The sequence below is a fragment of the Myripristis murdjan genome, chromosome 22 (genome assembly GCF_902150065.1).
Source record: "Myripristis murdjan chromosome 22, fMyrMur1.1, whole genome shotgun sequence".
NCBI classification, from domain to species: domain Eukaryota; kingdom Metazoa; phylum Chordata; class Actinopteri; order Holocentriformes; family Holocentridae; genus Myripristis; species Myripristis murdjan.
In genome coordinates, this window is record NC_044001.1 from 5,594,305 (window position 1) to 5,614,819 (window position 20,515).

At 40.7% G+C, this 20,515-nt stretch overlaps 1 protein-coding gene across 1 annotated transcript; it reads left to right on the forward strand.

Annotated features, from left to right (window-relative positions):
• The first annotated feature begins 7,935 nt into the window (after positions 1-7,935).
• On the forward strand, positions 7,936-14,929 carry LOC115354394 (phospholipase A and acyltransferase 4-like). The gene is made up of 4 exons (XM_030044777.1): positions 7,936-7,950; positions 9,256-9,364; positions 12,470-12,738; positions 14,744-14,929. Exons 1-4 carry the CDS (start codon positions 7,936-7,938, stop codon positions 14,855-14,857), a joined length of 507 nt encoding a protein of 168 aa, XP_029900637.1. The 3' UTR covers positions 14,858-14,929.
• The last annotated feature ends 5,586 nt before the right edge of the window (positions 14,930-20,515 follow it).

A 20,515-nucleotide genomic window follows, 5' to 3' on the forward strand; every position in this document is an offset into this window, starting at 1 on the left:
CTGATTTTCTCTTTTTTTTTTTTTTTTTTAAACTAACTTGAGTAGTTGAAAGCTAATATTTCTCTCCGGTGTCTTAAAATGAGAAACTACAGCACTATAAAATGTTTCAAAATAATCTATCAAAGTAATCCATCGTAAATAAATAAATAAATAAATAAATAAATAAAAATAAATCTATCACCATCATCATCTTCATCATCGTTGTCTGTTGTAAAGCCTCTCGGTCGATGGAGATTGTTCAAGTTGAGCATTTTTTTTTATAGTCAGTGTTCACTGCAACCTTTTACATTTTTAATGTGTAATAAGTAAAGAATTAAATTATAAGAGCTTCATTAAATCAGAGTTACCCGTGTGCCGCCTCATTAATCCAACAAAGCCGCACGGTAGCAATGCATTCTGGGTCGGCGACTCAGATTGGCCAGCAATTAAAATCCTTTTCCAGCCGTCTGAAAAAAAAATTTGTTAGACTTTAAATTTTCATTATATGAGCTGATAGAAGGGTTGATGTAAGTGAGGACGTTTAGACTCAATGTGAAAAAAAATGTGAAATAAGCAGGTAATTTGGTGATTGAGTCTACACGGTTCTCATCATCGTCCCAACTCACTGATGCAATCCTGATTTTGAAAAAAAAAAAAGCTTATTCCACTTTTTTTTGTCAATTGAGTTTAAAGGGTCATCAATATTGCATCGAGCACCTTTAATAGGACACTAACTTTAAAGTAACGTAAAGTTAAGTAAAGTTTATTACAATCTTATAAGAAGAAGAATAAGACAAAGAATGAAAATAAATATTAATATTAAAAACTAAAAATACTTTCAAGAGCGGGCTTATTTCTGGTGCTGATCAGAAAAAGGAAAAGTAGCTGTAAGCCGCACAGGCAGCTGGTCCTGCACATCCCTCGTCAAATTATTATTTTGAACAGGTGAATCTGGTTCGACTGAGGAAACGAAGGTACAGCTCTCGAGTCAGAATCAGAAATATTTTACTGATCCCTGAGGAGAAAATGGGTAAAAATGAATAAATTTCCCATAAAAGTTGGGCTTTAGATCATTCATATAAAATCTAGACAAGCTGGGGTTTCTTGTGAAGGATGATAGTGCTTTGGCTGTCTTCACCACCAGGTCTTTTATTTTGAAGCAGCTTAAACCCGGATATTGGATATATATAAATGTATACACTTCCAGAGGAAAAAGGCACAGAGCTGTGCCTTTTCACTGGTGCGTTTGAGGCTCTCTTTAAGCTCTGTGAGCTGTGAAGACGGGAGATCGCCTCTCCACACGTCACCCGGGTTGAAATTCCCGAACATGCTTTGTGATCAGGTGATTGATTTGCGTCTCTCCTCCGAGGCGAAAGGGCTGCAAATCACTGACTAAGCAGGGCGCTCTGTGCGGTGCACTGTACCGGGCCGAGGATCCTGCTGCGCTCGCACGGCTACCAGTCAATACTTTAAAAAGACATGAAAAAGGGGCAAAGTATTAGCATATCAAAGAGGAAACATCTGACACGGCCCTGCCTGTCTGCCTGCCTGCCTGCCTGGACCTAAGTGGGGCAAACTGGGAGGAGATTCAACTGCTGGCATCCAGAGAAGAGGAGGAGGAGGAAGAAGAGGAGGAGGAGGAGGAGGAGGGGAAAAGGGAAAGTCCGGCGGTTGAAGCTTACCGAGGGGTTTCACAGCGGAGAGGTGGGCTGCACTCACAGGGAGAGGATTAGGGAGAATAAGAGGGGGCAGACATGAAAACCAGGACGAGACGAGAGCCCTGCTTTCTGCCTCTGGCTCTGATTAAACCCATCACACACACACACACACACACTGACATACACAGACATACACACACTGGCGTATTCAAAGCATTCCTGCGTGTGTGAGAGGTCAGAGGTCAAAAGTGAAGGAGTGAGAGACGGGTGGTCGAGGGACGGTGGAGAGAATGGAGAGAAAGCGGTGATGAACACACACACCGACACACACCGACTCTGATCGTGTGACTCACATACGCAAAAGGCACAAAGGTGAAAGTAATGAATTATGTTTATTCTTGTTACTGGGCTTACAGAGGATTTTATGTATTTTTTATGGATGTTTTAACCATTTTTGGAGTCATTAAAAAGAAAAAAAAAGTCATAAACCTTTTCCTCAGTGATGTCCTGACTTGAATTTTAGTTCATCTTGAAAGTTATATTCCATGTGATCATGTTAGTTGGATTTCTCTGAATGAATAAAGTTGATGATGATGAGGTTTTCTGCTGCTGCTAAATTTTAAATCCTGCCCATTACAGAGTGCGCATCTTGTAGTGTGTACATTTATAACATGGGTTTGTGTCAAAATGTGAAATTGCTTGAATTATCAGTGACAGTAGCTCAATTAAAGGGTCACTTAGCAATTGACAATAAAAAAAAAAAAAAATAGGTCATGTGTTATGAAATGAATATATATTTCCTAAAGTATGTTTTAAAGAATATGTATTTCTCATGAAGCAAACCTTCAAAATGATTCGTCGAATTAGGATGATTAATAAAAAATAAATAAATAAATAAAAAATAAATAAATAAATAAAATAAAAAAAATAAAATAAAAAAATAAAAAAAATAATTTGGAAAATAATTTGGATTCAGATTCAGGAAAAAAGTGGGTGTGGCTTAAATTAGAAGTGCTTTATTCTTTTTTTAATTGTTGGATTTTAACCACAAATAAACTGAAATTCCTGCTTATTAACAATATAAAGGTCTAGGAAACCCTCTGTAACGACTATGAGTTCTGCAAATCAAAAGATATATAATATTATTCCGAATTTTTCCTCACTGGGACTGTTATTGTCCATTCTTTTGGTCTATCTCCATCGGCAAGATAAGACATGGCTTTCGGGTCAACACAAATAAAGAGCCGGATGTCAGAAACAGCCAAAGCAGGGTGATCTGTAACAAGTGAACTCAGATTGTGAAGAAACTGCATGAATCGTTTACAAATGAATTTTAAGAAAAATGTTCAGAAGGATGATTTATTTAGCAGGAAGCCATTATTCGTCACTTGCTGAATATGGGTTCGGATTCGGGGGCCTCCCCACTAGTTAGGACTTTTCATTTTTAGGGAACTATTTTGTCCAAAAGTTTCCATGACCTTAAACAATCTAACTAGGAAACATAACGACTGATGGTGCATTCAAGACCGCCTGGGAAAGTCCCTGGTCCCAGGTAGGAAAAGTGACTTCTGGGTACCACGTTACAATAAAAGCGATTATGTATAGGTTTATAATTACACTATCAATTTGGTTGTAAACACTTTGTGAATCATTAAACAATTATAAACAAATTATAACACTTTTTGGCAAGATCAAGTTCCTGCTGCACTGAATCATTTCTGTTTCCTTTTTGCCATCAGCCATCCTCGGTAGCCAGCACTTATGTATGAAAACTCTTCTTATAATCGTTTATTTATGATTTATGAACCTAATTATTCATAAACCCTTCATAGGGGTGGTCTCATTGTATATTGGCAGCAATTTCTGAACCCCAAGTTCGCCCAGAAACTACTGCAAAAACCTGAAAAATGCAAACAAACACACAAACTGCAGTATTTTTATTTTATTTTATCCGACTGACAAATTCTGCGATGACGCTTCGGAGGGAACTGAAACCTCCCCCCAGGTTCCCAGGACGTCTCGAACGCAAACGTGACCCAGAATCCATCACGGTGCGGTGCCGCCGGTTCCCATGGTAACCTCATCCAGCCTGAAGAGCAACAGGTGAGGCCTATTTGATGAGCAAAACAGGAAGCTATTAGAAAATTTGACTCACGCAGAGAGAGAAAGCAGCCCTCATGGGTTACGTTGAATTGTTTTACGGCTAATTTACTAATTTAATAAGCAAAAGAAACACCAGCAGTGATGTTATTACAAAACAGGCATGGACTGATTTTACTGTTGGAGATTTTTACAGTGGAAATTTGACTTTTACTCAGGTGAAATTTCAGATTATGCAACATTTTTTTTCTGCTTGATTATTTGGCACTGTGTCCTAAAAGAGGTAAAGAGGTAGAGAGGCAGAGTGAAAGAAAGAGGAAAAATGTGATGCAGAGGGACGAGGTGAAGGGGCGGGCAGGTGACGCTGAGCGGCGGGCGGATCAACAGGTGCTGCTGTAAAAGGCGGCGCTGACAGACAGGAAGAGAGATGGATGTTTGGTGTCAGATCGCTCTCCTGGCTTCTATCCGCTGTCAATGAGGTGAAGACAACCAGAGGAGAGCAGAGCGGCAGAGAGAAAATACAAAAAAAAAAAGAAAAAGAAAAGGGGAAAAAAAAAAAAAAAGAGCCGGTCTTGGCCGAGGTGCAGGACGTACTGTATTCCAGCTGTGCTCAATAAAAAGCACAGCAGCATTGATCAAAGTGAGGGGAATTTCTCCAAACATCCTGGAGAGCTAAAAGGCCGGTGGATCCCTGCGCCGGCCTGATTGAGCGCTTCCTGTTTTTAGCGCTTAATGAGGATCTGGGGACAAGGCGACTTCCATGTCTGCTGGCCTGGACGCCTTCCCGTGAAGCAAAGGACGACTTTTTTTCCTTTTCTTTTTTCTATATATATATATATTTTTTTTTTTTTTTCATTCTAGGCCACAGTGGCTGGTGAATCCCCAAAAATCCACCTGCCACTTTCACCACCGGCGTGCCAGATTTTTGGGATTCTCACACGATAATGCCACAACACTGACACCAAGCCCACACTAATCCACAGAAATCTGAAAATAAAACCTGATGTCTCCATAAAATTATGTTTTCATGCATCAAAGAAGCAGCCGAAAATTTGAAAATGCGGGTTTGGCGTTGCAGTGAGGCAGAGAAAACAGAGGCTGTCGTGATGTTTAAGGTGTGATAGTCATGTGATCCTGCCTGGAAACAAAACAATCGACATGACAGGCACACTTCTTTAAGAAATGTAAGTATTTTCAGCGCTCTGGCTCTGAAAAGGCTAATGTGGATGGAAAATGATTTGACACGTTTCAGATCGGCGTGGACAGGCGGACGTGTCGCTGCTGCGTCAAAACACGAGGCAACTAAAATGACATCAGCACTTCAACACGTCAGATGAACTTGTCACAGCTTAATTTTTTACTTAAGATGTCTCAGATTCTTTTCTGCGGTTGACTGAAGGATGGAGAAGTGTGTGGTTTGAACCATATTACTGCAAAGGATAAATTAATTCGGTTTTGATTGCATACATACAGTACTTCACAATAATGATAATTTAAAAAATAATAACAAGAGTAGCAACAAATTGCTTCAGTGTCATTTACAGCACTTCAATTTAATTCCGCTCTTAATGTGAGACATTTAACTCGGTTATTCATGTCTCCTTTGCCTAAGGACAAAGTCATTTTATTTCCTACCCGTCGGAGAGACTAACACACTGAGTTCAAATCCTCAGGTGGGTCTCAGAGTTGGGTGTCCCGCCGTGTTGATGAATTAAAAAAAACTTTGACAGCTGCAGCTCATTATTTATACACCAACCAGAAGACAGGACAACACCAAAAAACAGGGTTATAATCATAATATTTTCCCCTTTTTCATCTTTTTTTCTTGAGGTCGGAGGTCAGATTCAGAGCAGCAGCCCTGGAGCTGGTTGGGGATCCAGTGACTTGCTCAAGGACACTTGAACAGCACAGATGCTTGTCAGCGCAGGGACTTGAACCCGCGTCCTCTGGTTGATTGGCGGTCCGTGTCCGCAGGGGCGCGTGTTTGACGCCGCTCCTGATGACTGACAGCTGCTCTCTCCTATAACAGTGCAAACACTCCCTAGCCGCCTCTGATTGGACGAACGCTCCACAAGTGGGCCGGCCTCTCCCAGGTTTCAAACCAAATCAACACGTCGGCTCTTTTTGAAACCTTTTGAAACAAACCCTGCAGCTCCGTCTTCATTTTAGATCAACGATTAAAAGTTTGATTAAAAGTTTCGCAGGAGCGTCAAGAGGTGGCCTAAGTCGTGCCAGACACCTAATTTGCATAAAGTCGCCTAGACCTCAACTTTATGCAAATGAGGAGACATGGACACGACGCCCCGTCTCTCGAAATGAAATACAACCAGAATGCATTGTCCAGCCTCCTACATAGACAATGAATGGGAAGCGTGGAAAGGACTGTGGACACATGCCATCACTTTAATTAGGTTCACCAGCTACCTACATTTTGTCAGCTGCAGCCTTTGTTAGTTTTCTGTAAATAATTTGAATATCGCTTCATCTCTCTGGAAAACCGTTTTAGGTGTGCTGTGCTTATTTCCAGAAAGCAGAGGCACTTTGGGCATCCTGGCGGCTCCGTGGTCCTGAACCAAATTTAAAGGCTAAAATGCCCAAAATGGAAAAAAAACGTTAGGTTGAATCAGCTTTCGAACATTCAGAGTAATATATTTAATGCCGTTTGGTGCACAGCTAATGCAGGGCGGACACCAGTCTTGGCCGTTGCACTGGCCTCCAGTACGGGGCTCCTCTGGTGTTAAAACACACCTCATGGATCAGCTGCTTACCTCCAGTCTCTAAGTAAGACGCTGCAGACGTGGAGTTTATTGACCTTGAGCGTTTCACTGTCAGCCGTCTCATTGACAAACTAATTTACTGCAGGAGGAAGCTTCATTAACCAGCCGTCCATCTTTGACGCTCTCTATCAGCTCGGCTCGGTGAAAAGGCAATTCAGCGACGGCTCATGAGATTTAACCAAAAAAAAAAAAAAAAAAAAAAATACACCTCTGTAATCAGCTTGCTGAGTGTATGTTTGTAAAGGATGTGTGTGTATGGGCTAACTGTCCATCTTGCACTGCATGTAAATGATCCTGTCGGGTTTTTTTTTACCGTGTGTTACCATGGACACCAAGAGGAAAATCATGTGGAAGTGAAGGACAGGCTGCAGGGACGTTTCTCTGTGCGGTCCTGGAAAAATTTAGGTTTATTTTGTGTCAAATAAATGTGACCTTACGCACTTTGGACAACGCTTTTGCCGAAAATGAGGGCAGAAGTGTTTGGTTAGAGATTCAGTTTGATTCACAATTAAATGTAAGAATGCCTTTTATTTTTTGTTGTTTGTTTGTTTGTTTTGCAGCGATTCAGTTTAATTTGACTTTGTAAAACACATCTATGATTTAATTCAACTTTTTTATATGCTCATAAGATAAACACTTCCAACAAGACTGTCTTTTCTCTTGTGTGAAAAACTAGGCTAGCGCTGTTAGTCCGACAATGTTTAGTTGTCACCACTAGGGGGCGCCTACGGTGGCCCTGAGAGCCAATACACTGCAGCTTAAGAAAACACACGAAAAATAGACAAAATGCAAGCCAACTGAGAAAACATGTTCATCAATTTTACCACACATGCTCAGTTTTCAAAAAACACGCCGCAATAACACCAAACGGCAGCGGACGTTCTCGAAAAAAGTCGGAAAGTCGTTCAAGTTTTCAAGTTTGACGTTTGACGCAGGCGTTCGGCACAAATCACACAAAAAATTCACTTAAACATTTTGTACTTTAAAGAAAAATCTTGACAAAAAAAGCTCCAATTCTGAGTTTTCTGTTAGATCACCACAATGTGAACGATTCAGTTTAAAGACTGAATCGCATTTGCAATCAATGTTTTGATGCAATTAATTAATCATTACACCTAAAATATGACTGACTCCAGCAAGAAATAAAACCTAATCCTTCCCTGGCAGCTCCTGAAGTGAACGCCCTGCAGCCAAATTTAAAGAACAAACTTCTAGTCAATGATTTTCTAATGGGTCCAAATGAGGCCGAGCGTTGAGTAACACGACCTTTATCTAATCTTTGTGTATCCGCAGCTCCGTTTATTGACCATGTGAACAGCTCTTCCTCTGAAACACAAGCTGAAACACAGTTAGGTTTCTCTTTCAGCGGCTATAAATCAGCCGTTTACTCGCTCTGCCCTCAGACGGCGAGAAGCGCAGCCATGGCCCCAGTCCTGGTGAGTGTGATGCTGCTGCACGCTGCCTTGTTATATTATCATTATTATTATTATTATTATTATTATTTCATTAGAATCGGCGCTGTGTTTTCTCTTCCGCTCGTAAAAGCTTCTTGGACTGTCTCGCAAACGTGTAAAGCTCTCGTGGCTCAGCACCAAGAATAAGCCGCGGCTGTCATGTCACCGAGCCTCTGCGGTGCAGCGTGGCATCATGTTGGAGTAACACTGGGAAAATCAGACAAAAACATGACTTCACACCTAAAACTTTAAAAGGGAAAAGTCAGCTGTTCTGTCTTCCAGTGTCAATGTGGAAGCTTACAAACTAGAATAACAAAAAAAAAAAAAAAAAAAACATCTCATACAAAAACCATGACCATTCTTTGCTTTTCTCAGTAAAATCTTTCAGCATAGACAAGTTAGATTTCCCTATGTTTAGATTAAAGTGGGAATTACTTAAATATTCTTTGTGGGAAGTTGCAGCAGCACGGTGCATGATATAGACGAGAACCAGAGCAAATAAAAGGCAGTGAAGATAATACAAGCTATAAAACATATGAAGGAGTTGGGCCACAAAGCTCTGCTGGTTTGAAAAAAAAAAAAAAATAGAAATAAAAATAAAAAAAATCTCCCAAATGCTGAGTATTTTGGATGGAACCGGTGGATGAAACTCTCCCCGCTCCCCCCTGTGAGTTTCATTTCCCAGTAAACTGTGCACGCTGCTGTTGCCCTTATTGTTTTATGATTCATGCCCTGAACACATTGCATCACTTTTTTTATGGCTGTAACATAATATCACGAGGGGAGAAGGAAAGTCTTGTGGGTCGTTACACAACTCCGGCAATATTTTTCAAGTAAAATTTATAGCTAATGGTGTATATGTGAAGTGAGAGGTGGAAACTGAAGGCCGGTAAAGAACCATGAACAGAAGTGGCAGCCTGTCGGTTCTTCAGCACCTGTTTCAGTCCATTTTCTCCTGCAGATAATGCAACAATAAGTTCAGCTCAACATATTTCTCTGCACGTTAAAAATCTTCGCACCTGCTCCTGGACTCTCCCGCGTCAAATGTTTTTGCAGATCGGCAACATGGGACTGACGAAATAAGCCTGAAGCCCTTTTTTCGACCGTGCAACGCTTTCATCATCGCCGCATTATTAATAATTCCTGCCCTAATTCTGTGCACGGTGCATGCCATGTACAGCCTTGAGTTAAAAAGGCAGCTTCACTTCACTGTCCATTTATTTTTACACTGACTGCGTGTCTTGGTCATGTTTATTATTCATATGTTTTTCTTTTTAATATTTTCAGTTTGAGAAGGAGCCGAAGCCCGGGGACCTGATAGAGATTTTCCGGGGGCCGTATGAGCACTGGGCTGTCTACATCGGAGGAAATGAAGTTGTTCACATGATACCACCTAGTGAGTGAATTTACTGTCATATATGCAAGGGCTGAGGTAATATATCCGGATTTGATACTATCACGATACTTGGGCGCCGATTTGGTGTGTATTGCGATTGTACAAGTATTGCGATTTTTGTTTTTTGAATTATCCTCCATTCTGGAAATTGCTTAGAAATTCCCCCTTATTGTCAGTCTACCTGGAGAACCAGACGTCCTCTGAACGGCCTCGCTCTCTAGTTTGTGGCTGTAAAGTTTCATGAGGCTGTGATTTTCCCAGAGGTCACTATAGGTCATAGTCTCAGCTTTCCAGTCAAAGCCAACTGATGCAGCTCCAAGACTGTTTAGGCCCCAGTCTGCACAAACACACCATTTTACAACAGGCCACAAGAACACATGTGGACTGCAGGGTTTGTGGCCCGAACTGCATGGGATTAGCAGAAGGTGGGCATTTTCATTCAGAGATCTGGAGGTCAGAGGTCAAGGGATCCCATTGGAAATGGCCAATAGCCAAACTTTGCAGCCGTCTCCTACTGACAACCAGGCATGACAACTGACAGTTTCATATGATACCAGCATCTTTACTCTAAATTGATTCAGGAAAACCAAAAACATTTAAAAAAAAAAAAAAAAAAAAAAAAAAATCTTGCATGGCACTTTAGTGAATCAGTTTTTTCCCCACCCCCTAATATATACAGTACATATATTTAGTGTATCTACTCTACAAGACTGCCTTTGAACCTGCTGTACGTTTGGTGAATGAGAGGAATTTTGAACAGCAGCAACTCCCCACTCCCCTGTGCAAGCCCCTAGCACCCACATGCACACACATGCACACTCATGCACGTACATGCACTCTGCCAAAATACAGGGAACTGCAATGGAGATGCATACAGGATGACCCATGTTCTGAAATGCACAGACCCCTAAAATATAACAAAAACAGCAGAAACTCTTCTAGTTCTAGTTTCCGGAGGTGTTTTTTCAGCACTGAAGCACAAATCCAAGGTTTATTTGAGCTTTAGATCACTTGATCTCATTCAAGTTTTTGTTCTTCTTTGGGTTTCCATCATTGTGGCATTGTAAGATTTTTTTTTTTTACTGACTGATGTCCTTTTTTCTGTCATAATGTTGTCGGCGACTTTGCTCCAGACTGCAGATGTTAGCTGCTCTGCACACCCGCCTGCATATGATGTGATCATGTTTGGAATTGTGTGAATCTGAATACGGCCAAGGATTAGGCAGAGAAACCATATTTTATTCCCCCATTACCTTTAGTTTTCGTATATCTGTTGGTGGGCTAAATACTGGTAATTTCACTATCTATGATAAAATGGTTGGAAAGAAACTTGCCTCCATGGATGCTGGGAGAAACAGTGAAAAAAATAAAAAAAATATATAATTATATTGTCCTCCTGTGCCCCTATAAAATGCCAACATCGTTCTCAACAATGCAGGCCTAGCTATTGATTTCATGCTCAGCTCTCGCTCAGCAGCTAATGTTAAAATGCCTGTAAACAAAGCACTTAACCTCCAAAGGCTGCAGTGAAGAGCGCCAAGCAGAAACCAAGGTTGCGATACGCAGCTCCAGTGTGTGTGTGTTTGTCTGTGTGTGCACGTGTGTGTGTGTGTGTGCATATGGAACCCTTCCAAACTCTCCAAACAAGAATTTTAGTCAACTTGTAAAATGTGCAAGAGTCACGGTCAGTGTCGCTGCGGTTTCAATTCATTTATTTCTAAATGCGTCTGGACAATTCAGCTCATTTGCCAGTGATGCACAGCGTTCAGTCTCAATTATTTCCTAATACACTTGAGGAAAGCACCTTCTCAAAAGGCGTCTGCTGCTCAGCATCGGACCACATTCCACCGTGCAAGTGAACAATTTCTGCTTTGACTGGACTGGAAATTAACCCTATAAAGCCGCACGTGTCATATTTAAGACATGATTGTTTTCAGCCTTGTACATCAACTGTACAGCATTTGTACAGCAAATTTTTACTGAAACATCGATAGGAAAAATTACTGAGTTGATGCAATATGAAATTACTGAACATTTTTGTTTGTAAATCCGTGTTGAAAATGGCTGTCTTAAATTTAACACAGCAGGTATATTGAGGTCATTTTCACCAAATTGGTCAAAATAATAAAAAGATAATACTAAATAATAGAAAAAGTGTTATTTTCTGTGTTTGGAAGGAAAAGTGTTCTTTTATATGTTTGGAATTACCAATGTGTTAAAGAATTTTTGTGTTTTATGATGTTTTTGTTTGTTTAAAATAATAATAATAATAAAAAAATTCAAGCACAATTGCCTGATGTGCCAAATATGATACAAATTGAAACACATAGTTGGGAATTTATTTATTTATTTATTTTTTGGCTGTTTAGTTGGACCAATAATGGCTCCAGTTTCAAAGAACTGGAATTTTCAGTCAATTATTTGATGGTTCAGGCTTTACAGGGTTAAATGACACCAAACCAAATTTGGATTATGGTGCACATCTATTTAAGATGCACTGCAGTGCTAATTCGATCAAGACTAAGTTTGGATTATTTGTTGAAATACACGGAATTGGATGTAAAAACACAATAAGGAAACACATTTTTTATTGTGAAATTTGGACATGACAAAAAAAAAAAGTAGATCCAGCAGGTTCCTCTTTTTGTCTTTGCTGACTAAGCTTTTATTGTGAAAGGTGACACAATCTGTCACTGATCATTTGTTTCTCTGTAATGGATCTGATTTAAAATGTGGTACAAGGAGAAAAAAAAAACTCAAGCAAAAATGTACATGATTAAAAGTAAAATTACTGACTTCAAAAAAATAATCCAAAAAGTACAAGTACATAAAAAGCTACTCAGTTACATAAATATGAGTAAATGTAATTAGTTACTTCCACCTCTGCTGATGTACAATGTTATGCCTATGCCCTTGATTTAAAAAAAAAAAAAAAATTCCTTTGACATTGAGTCAACATCTGCAAAGGTGACTGATGACTTTTTCTTTCTCTTTCTCTGTCCTGTTCTCTTTATATTTTTCTTTTCTTCTTTTCTGTCTTTCGCTCATTCCCTCCATCTCTGTCTCCCTCCCTCTGCTTCTGTATTTTGTTCCACACTCTGCCAGGCGAGGACTCGGGGTTCCTCAGCAGCCTGGTGTCGGTGTTGGAGAGCGACATGGCGGAGGTGAAGCGGGAGAAGGTCTGGGACGTGGTCGGCCCCCACAGTTTCCGTGTCAACAACCTGCTGGATGACGAGTGCCACCCCCGGCAGCCCGGCGTGATCGTGCGGGACGCCTGCAGGACGGTGGGCCAGGTCCTCCCGTACAACGTCGCCACACACAACTGCGAGCACTTTGTGACGGAGCTGCGATACGGCAAGCCGGAGTCTCGCCAGGTGGGTGACCTCCAGCCACTGATGACCGCTGCATAAATTAAAAAGGCCTGACAGTGCACCTGCACGGACTCAAACACCTGTGATGACTTTTTAGATGTATCACCGAGGCAAAACAGCTGAGAGGCTTCATGTCAAAATTTGTGCACGCAGAAGATACTCAAACATCTGTGTGCTGCATCTGAATTCACAAAACAAAGTGAATGTGTGCAAGTCAATATTCAAATGAATGGAGTAGAAGCTGCAAACTTGTAATATTTGTTCATATTTTTGTTTTTCCTCAATATATTATGAGCACATGTCAGTGATTACTTTGCCAGTCTGCCATCATAACACCTCAGATGCAGTATTACGTGTTATAAATGTGGTATCTGCATGTGTAACGCTGTTGTTTCCTCTTTATAATTACCACCAATGTATGTTTTATCATCTATAATAGGGTGCCATAAAATATTCAGTTTGGATTTGGTTAGTTAAAAGTTGGCAAGTTCCTGGAGGGATATGAGAGAACGACTCACCAGACCCCTTCTTAATGTCTGAAAATTCACTGTTGACTCCACTTATCAGCAAACAAGACAAAGAACATTGAGGCCTTTTACAAATCGCTGGTAGCCACCAGAAAACTGCATGCAGTTGTTCAAGTTTCAATAGTTTCAATAACATCTGAACATTTGTAGTTGGTTCAGTCAGTCTTCTTCTATTTGTCCTTGTTCCTTTATTTTATTTTATTTTATTTTATTTTTTGGATTTTATTATTTTATTTTATTTTATTTTATTTTTTGGATTTCAATATTTTATTTCATTGTTTTATTTCATTTTATTTTATTTGTTGGATTTCATTACTTTATTTCATTGTATTATTTTATTTTATTTTATTTTCCTTTTTGGATTTCATTATTTTATTTTATTTTATTCTATTTTTTGTTTCATTATTTTATTTTGTTTTATTTTATGTACTAGCAGGTGGCCAGCACTCCTAACCAAACTCAGGTCTCGTGCCAGCAAGGTGACCTGCCGTTTGGCCATGGTTTTACAGACAGTGTGCCACATTTATTGCACCTTTTCTGCAACATGTCTTTGACAACTGTCTAACCAAACAGAGGCAGAAACAAAAGCACACTTCACAGCTCATGGCATAAAGGTTAATAGAACATAATAATAGTAGTTGAGGTGTTTTTTTTTTCATCTGTGTCTCAGTGGGAAATCTTTTTATCAATCAAAGTGATGTGCAGACTGGAGAGAGTCTGCACCTGGAGGCTGGATCAATTTAGCAAATACACATCTCATTCATTTTAACAATACATAGATCCAATACAATTTGCTGCGGCTGATAAGAAGCAGATGTGGCGTTGAATAAATTGTGATTACCAGTATTTCAAAGAGCAGGAGATGATTGCCGAGCTGATTTGCTATTTTCATGCGAGATTGTTTAACCAAGCCACTCAACACATCTGTCACCTTCGCCATATTGTCGCTATACAAAATTAACCATAATCCAGGAGAAGCCGTTTTATAGAAAATGGGAAAACAAATGGCACTAAATTGGAGGATACAGCTCAAATTTGGGAGGAATTATAACAAAATGAGCTTGTTCTTTTGTTTCGCTGCGGTAAAGCTGATAAAATGTATTAGATTGATGTTAATGTTGCTGCTACGTAGCCTATATTTTTTTTTCAGTATGTGATTGCAAGATGGCGCCCCCTGTTGAATCACTGTCACCCCACAACAAGCTCTGAAATTCATTATTTGAGGTTTGGACACAATGCAACTAGTAGCTGGCAATCAAACATAACTTTTACATGCATGAAGCTGAAAAAGGCCTTCATTCACATGTGCACGAACTGTTCATTTGAGTTTTACTGGGCTGCAGAGCTTTGAAAAGGCTCATTTTTCACCAACAAGTGAAACTCTCCCAGAAATAGTGTGGGTCTAATCAAAATGTGCATGGTCGAATATTTTCAGGAGTGCACCTTTAACCCTCCGCCTGTCACTCGCTTGTCTCCTGCAGGTGCGTTCGGCGGCGGAGGCGGTGCTGGTGGGGACGGCAGCTGCAGCGGCTCTGGGCGTTCTGGTCGCCACCTTGTTCAGAGACAACAGCAGAAGAAGAAGATACGACGAGTGACGGCGACGAGACGAGACGGGAGGGAAAAGGCTTCGCTTGCACACGCCATCTTGTCTGAGTCAGCTCACATCACCCGGGCGGGGGCCTGACGCTGATCTTTGCACTGTTTGATTTTTTGCACAACGCGTGACTAAATTACGGCTCGTGTAGCGATTACAGTGAGAGCTGTAAACAAACAAACAAACAAACAAGCACGGCTTTGAATAAGGTGAGGCGCGTCGTAATTTCTCGTGGCTGCTATAAAGACAAACACCCGAAAACAAAACACAAACGCTGCTGCTCTGCATGCTCCAGGGAGGATACAAGCCACAGCAGGCAGCATTAATATTCACGCTTTACTGAATGCATTTCATGTCATCACTTTAAATCCATTACAATGAGGCTTTTTTTTTTTCATTTATCCTGCATGTGTTCATGAAATCGTTATTCTCAATACTTAAGAGAATAAATGAAGATGCTGTTACCTTTGTCCTGACATACAATCTGTAATAAAAACAATGATATGTAGGTTTGTTTGTTTGTATGTTTGTTTTTTTAATCTATAATCAATAGTGCCATTTCTTTTCTTTCTGGTTTGAGCCACACCAGCATCCGGATTAAACCACATCCATTCCAAGACAGTGCACATACACATACAGATAATTTAGTTTTTTGACCAGATAATTGTTATTGCACTGACAAGTGAGAGATTTTCAGTGGTAGTGATTTTTGCAAAACTCATTTGTTTATTTTCCTTATCATACTCTTAATTTCTGGTGCTGATTGTCCAAGTGTAATCTCTAAATCCCAAACATTTTCATTTCCAAGTAGCACCACAGTATCACAGTAGAGCTGAAGAACTGCATTTCAACAGTATTACGGTGTTTGCTTTACATTCATTTAGCTGCGGTGCTCCTTTTCAATTGGATTATACCTCCACAGCTAAAGAGGGGAAAAAAAGGAAATACAATGTTTTATAAATTCATCACCGGGCCTTATTGCCTTGAAAATGGGAATTAGAATTGCATCTAGAGCACTATTCTCCATTTATCATAATATAAATATCCTAATAACAGTCGTTCTTGAGCAGCAACACACAGTGAATGGATCCCAAAAAAGCCCAGAAGCAAATCTGGGTGTTGCAGCTAAAAAAATTTTCCCTCCACACCTACAAAAAAAAAGAAGAAAAAGAAAAGGGAACACTAAACGCTCTACATCTCTTTGGCAGCAGAAGTAAAGCGCAATATCGACCCTGCAGCTGCAGATTAGTGTCCTTGTGTTGATAATTTTCAGCATTAAGATGAAAAGTACAATAATGAGGAACGCTGCGTGCATAGTAAGGAGCGCCGGGGTCAAAGTCGCAGTGCAGACATACATGCAAACTAGTCCTGTTTTCCCTGGCAGGATCGTGTGTGACGGACAGACACCGGGGGCGAGAGCGAGAGCCGAGGACAAAACGGTGAAAAGGCTGCACACACACACACACACACACACACACACACACACAGTGACGCTAACCCCCAGCCAGCACGGTGGAACAGGAGAACACACACTCACTGATGTTTCTCTTACAGCCTAGTTATGGGCTTAAAGGGTGTTTATCCCCCGTCGCCTGTGTGCCAGCATTGTGCTGCATCACAATCTACCACTGTTCACATGTGGAGCAGCATTACAGCCAAGGCAGGTGGGGCGGACTCACACAAGGCCATGTGATCTGCCATGTGTGTGTGCGTGTGTGTGTGTATGTGTGTGTGTTGACAGCTGATTGAACTGTGGCCACTATGTGTACGCATGTGCTTGCATGTGTGTGTGTGTGTGTGTGTGTGTGTGTGTGTGTGCATGTGTCTGCATGTGTGTGGACCGACAGCTGAGTGAAGAAGCACTATAACATGCCCCCTCTCTTTGCACACATACACACACACTCTCTTACACACACATATGAACACACACAGGGGCTCTTCCTGTCCCAGCTGGATCCCCATAGAGGATAAGGCAGGCTTACACTGCAAAAAAAGTCTAATTTCAGCCTTAAATCCGTAAAAGGACAGAGGCTGTATCACCTGTTAATTAAAGAATGTCCAAGCCTTTTATTAATTAAGTGATAAGTGGAATAATATTCACCATTTAAAGACATTATTCCTGTTTTATAAAAGGTTTAGCATGAGATCAACTGCACAGGAATGAAGGGAAAGGAATTCACCCCTGCAGAAATTTTATTTTTGCTTTTAAAATTTGGATGTGTCTTTTTTTTTTTTTTGCAGTGTAGGAGCAGGACTCGGGGCCCAGGGCCAGGCCAGTAAAGCTGCTGGCAGGTGGGGGCAGCTGGGCTCGCCCGGTCCCCAGAATCAGCACAGCACCCCACATTGTTCCCGAGGTCACTGCTGGAGAGCCCCATGAAATCCAGGGTGGGCTGCTGAGGCTCGGGCCGTGGGACCGGCTCCAGAAATAATAAAACCACATACTCTTAAAGATTTGGGAGCCGAAGAGGAGGAGGCTTATCGTGGCTGATCATTAGGCTCAGAGTCAGAATCGTTTTAATCGGCGTTTATCAGAAACCAGAGGTGTGGACTCGAGTCACATGACTTGGACTCGAGTCAGACTCGAGTCATAAATTTGATGACTTTAGACTCGACTTGACAAAATGTAAAGAGACTTGCAACTCGACTTGGACTTTAACATCAAGGACTCGTGACTTCACTTGGACTTCAGCCTTTTGACTTGGAAAGACTCCCTACTTTCCCCAAAACACAAAGATTAAAAAGTATGTTATTAAGGAACGCTCTATCTCCCTCTGTGTATATGTGTGCGTCTGTGTGTTTGTGTTCGTGTGTGCTGTCGGCACAACATCCAATCAAATTAGTTCCACGTTGTTTGATCCGACAGTATCCATCCAATCAAATTGCAGGACAACCAATGAAGAAGAAGTGTCAAACTTGCCGTTACTTACTACTAGACCCCTCCATCCATAAATTTTGAATAATATAGTAATATTCAATGAAAGTGCAATGCAAGCGGTGCTAATTATAAATGTAAAATAGTGGGTTTTTAAGTGTTTAAAAGTTATGACCCCCCCATGCCTCAAAGTGGTTTGGTCCGCATCCTGCTCCCGGCAGAGCGGCAGCTCGGTAACTTTCAGTCAGTCCGTCAGCCTGAGAGGCAGCAGCCTGATGAGAACTAGCAAGAAAACCTCCTCAAGTGAAAGCCAGTGAGTCATTTATCACACCACTTGTTCACCAAGCACAAGGTTGTAATATGAAAAGCGATATTTTCCCCTGCTTGGTCCAAAACCTGCCTCTTTCAGCTCTCTGTTTAAGCTAATAGCTAATGATTGTTTACAGGCTGAAGCGAGTGCAGGACAGTGAGGGAGAGAGAGGACAGACCACAGGAGGAGCAAATACTGAGCTTTTTAATCTTTCAAAAAGTCTGTCAGGATATTAATGTAAGAAATATTTCAGATTTTACTGATATTTTGAGTTTGTCTCTAGATATATATCTATTTTTTGCATTTTAAACTGCATTATTTTGTGGCATAGTTTCATTTCATTTTCTTATTTGATCTATACAGGACTGTGTACAGCTCAAACATATACTGTATGTCACTATTTGATGCCATATCTTGCTTTGTTTTTTGTTGACACTACAATAAATTTTTTCGAAGAATAGTTTGATGTAGTTGGATTATTCAAGGTATTTCCTGTAGTTTTAGAGCTTATTTTGAGTTTCTAGTTCTTGTAAAGCTACTTTGATGGACTGTAGTGGAAATAGAACAGTGAGTAAAGAAATTAGGATTGTTGTTTTTAATAGCATTATTTAAAACCTATGAACATGCTGAGGGCTCAGCATGAGCGCAGTAATCAAAATTACTTTTTTACAGAAGTAATTAGTAATTGTAACTTATTAGTTTTGTGAGTAATTGGTCCCAACACTGATAGCAACTGCACCGGCACCGCACGAGCTAAAAGGCAAAGAAACTTTCCAGGCTACAGCAGCGCACTGACATAGATTGTGAAACAAAGCAAAGAGGTGCCACTTCGCTCTATTTTCGCTGGCTAAAAGCAGCACACTGGCTTAGCTTGTCTATTCAGAGAAGAGGTATCACTTTGGCTTATTTTTCAATCTATGTCAGGGGTGTCAAACTCGTGCCATGGAGGGCCAAGAGGCTGCAGGTTTTCATTCCAACCAACAACTCCACCAGGTGATTTCACTGATCACCCTACCTCGAAACAGAGAGGCGGGACTAATCAGTGAAATCACCTGAGGCCTGTACCATAAAGCTGGATTAACATAGTCGGGCTTTCTCTTACTTATCTGGCTTCACTTAACGAGACATCAGCACTCAGGATTTTCGGTACCATAAAGCCGGCTATCAACTCACTAATTCAACCCAGGCTTTCCAATCTAGATCTGTGCGCGCTCACATAAAAAGGGCGGAGTTTGCTGCATGCGACCAATCGCAGACATGGAAAAATCTACCCGAGCTGCACACGTCACAACCGAGGAGTAGACAATAATCTGAAATAAATACGAGGAATATAAATCAATAATCCAGGCAAAAAGCAACACAGTTGCAGCTGCCAAAAGCCGCAAGGAATGCTGGCAAAAAATCGCCCTCTGTGTCAATGCGTAAATTAGTGGGATTATAATCTGACTTCCACACCATGACGGCACGAGTAGAACTGACTACAGTAACGTGCGTGTTCAATAAATGAATGTGTCTCCTACTCAGCCATACACTCCCGCAGAGGAACTGGCCCTCTCTAACAGTGAGGGGCGACCCTCGCTGGACCGCTGCCTTCAGTTTGAGTTTCGTCAGAATCGTCACTTTGATTCAACTGGTTTTGATATTTCATTTTATAAAGCATCTAACGCCTCGTGATTATTCTGCTGGTTAAAATATTATTTCACTGTCACTTAAAGACAGTAAAACATTTAGCATCAACTCTCATGTGGACTTCTCAGGGCAGACTCCCTAAATACTAAATATGAGCAAACTAATGGAAACCTAAAGGAGCCCAGAGGCTGGCGTGTATTTTATCAAACTTTTATTTAACCCTCTGAATTAAATTCCCCTAATTTATTTTCATAAACATTAAAAAAAAAAAAAAAAAAAAAAAAAAAACATTAGGCTACATCAGTCTACAAGATCAATTTTTGGTTGGACAGTGCAGTCATGAGAAACAAAAAAAACAAACAAACAAACAAACAAAAAAAATACAAGAAGAATTGTAAAATGTATTAATTTTAATTTTATAAAAGAAGAAGAAAGGGAAAATGGGCAGGCCATTTTCCCAGAGAGCTGATTGGTCAGTAGGTGGGGCTTTTCTACCTGCTGAGCTCTTATCCTCAACTTAACCTGCTCCGGAGCAGGTTAGGTGTTCAGCATACGTTACCACGGCAACGCAGCCCGATAAAAAGTAAGCCACCTTTATGGTACAGAAAAGCCAGGGTTAAGCCTGAAGTTAGCTCGCTAAGCTGAAATCCAGCTTTATGGTACAGGCCTCTGGTGGAGTTGTTGGTTGGAATGAAAACCTGCAGCCCCTTGGCCCTCCATGGCACGAGTTTGACACCCCTGATCTATGTTATCAAATGCATACTACTGCTGATTCATTGGTAGCTGAATTGTTAGGTCTGTTTGATAAGTAATTTACATTACTTACATTGCTTAATTTACATTACTTA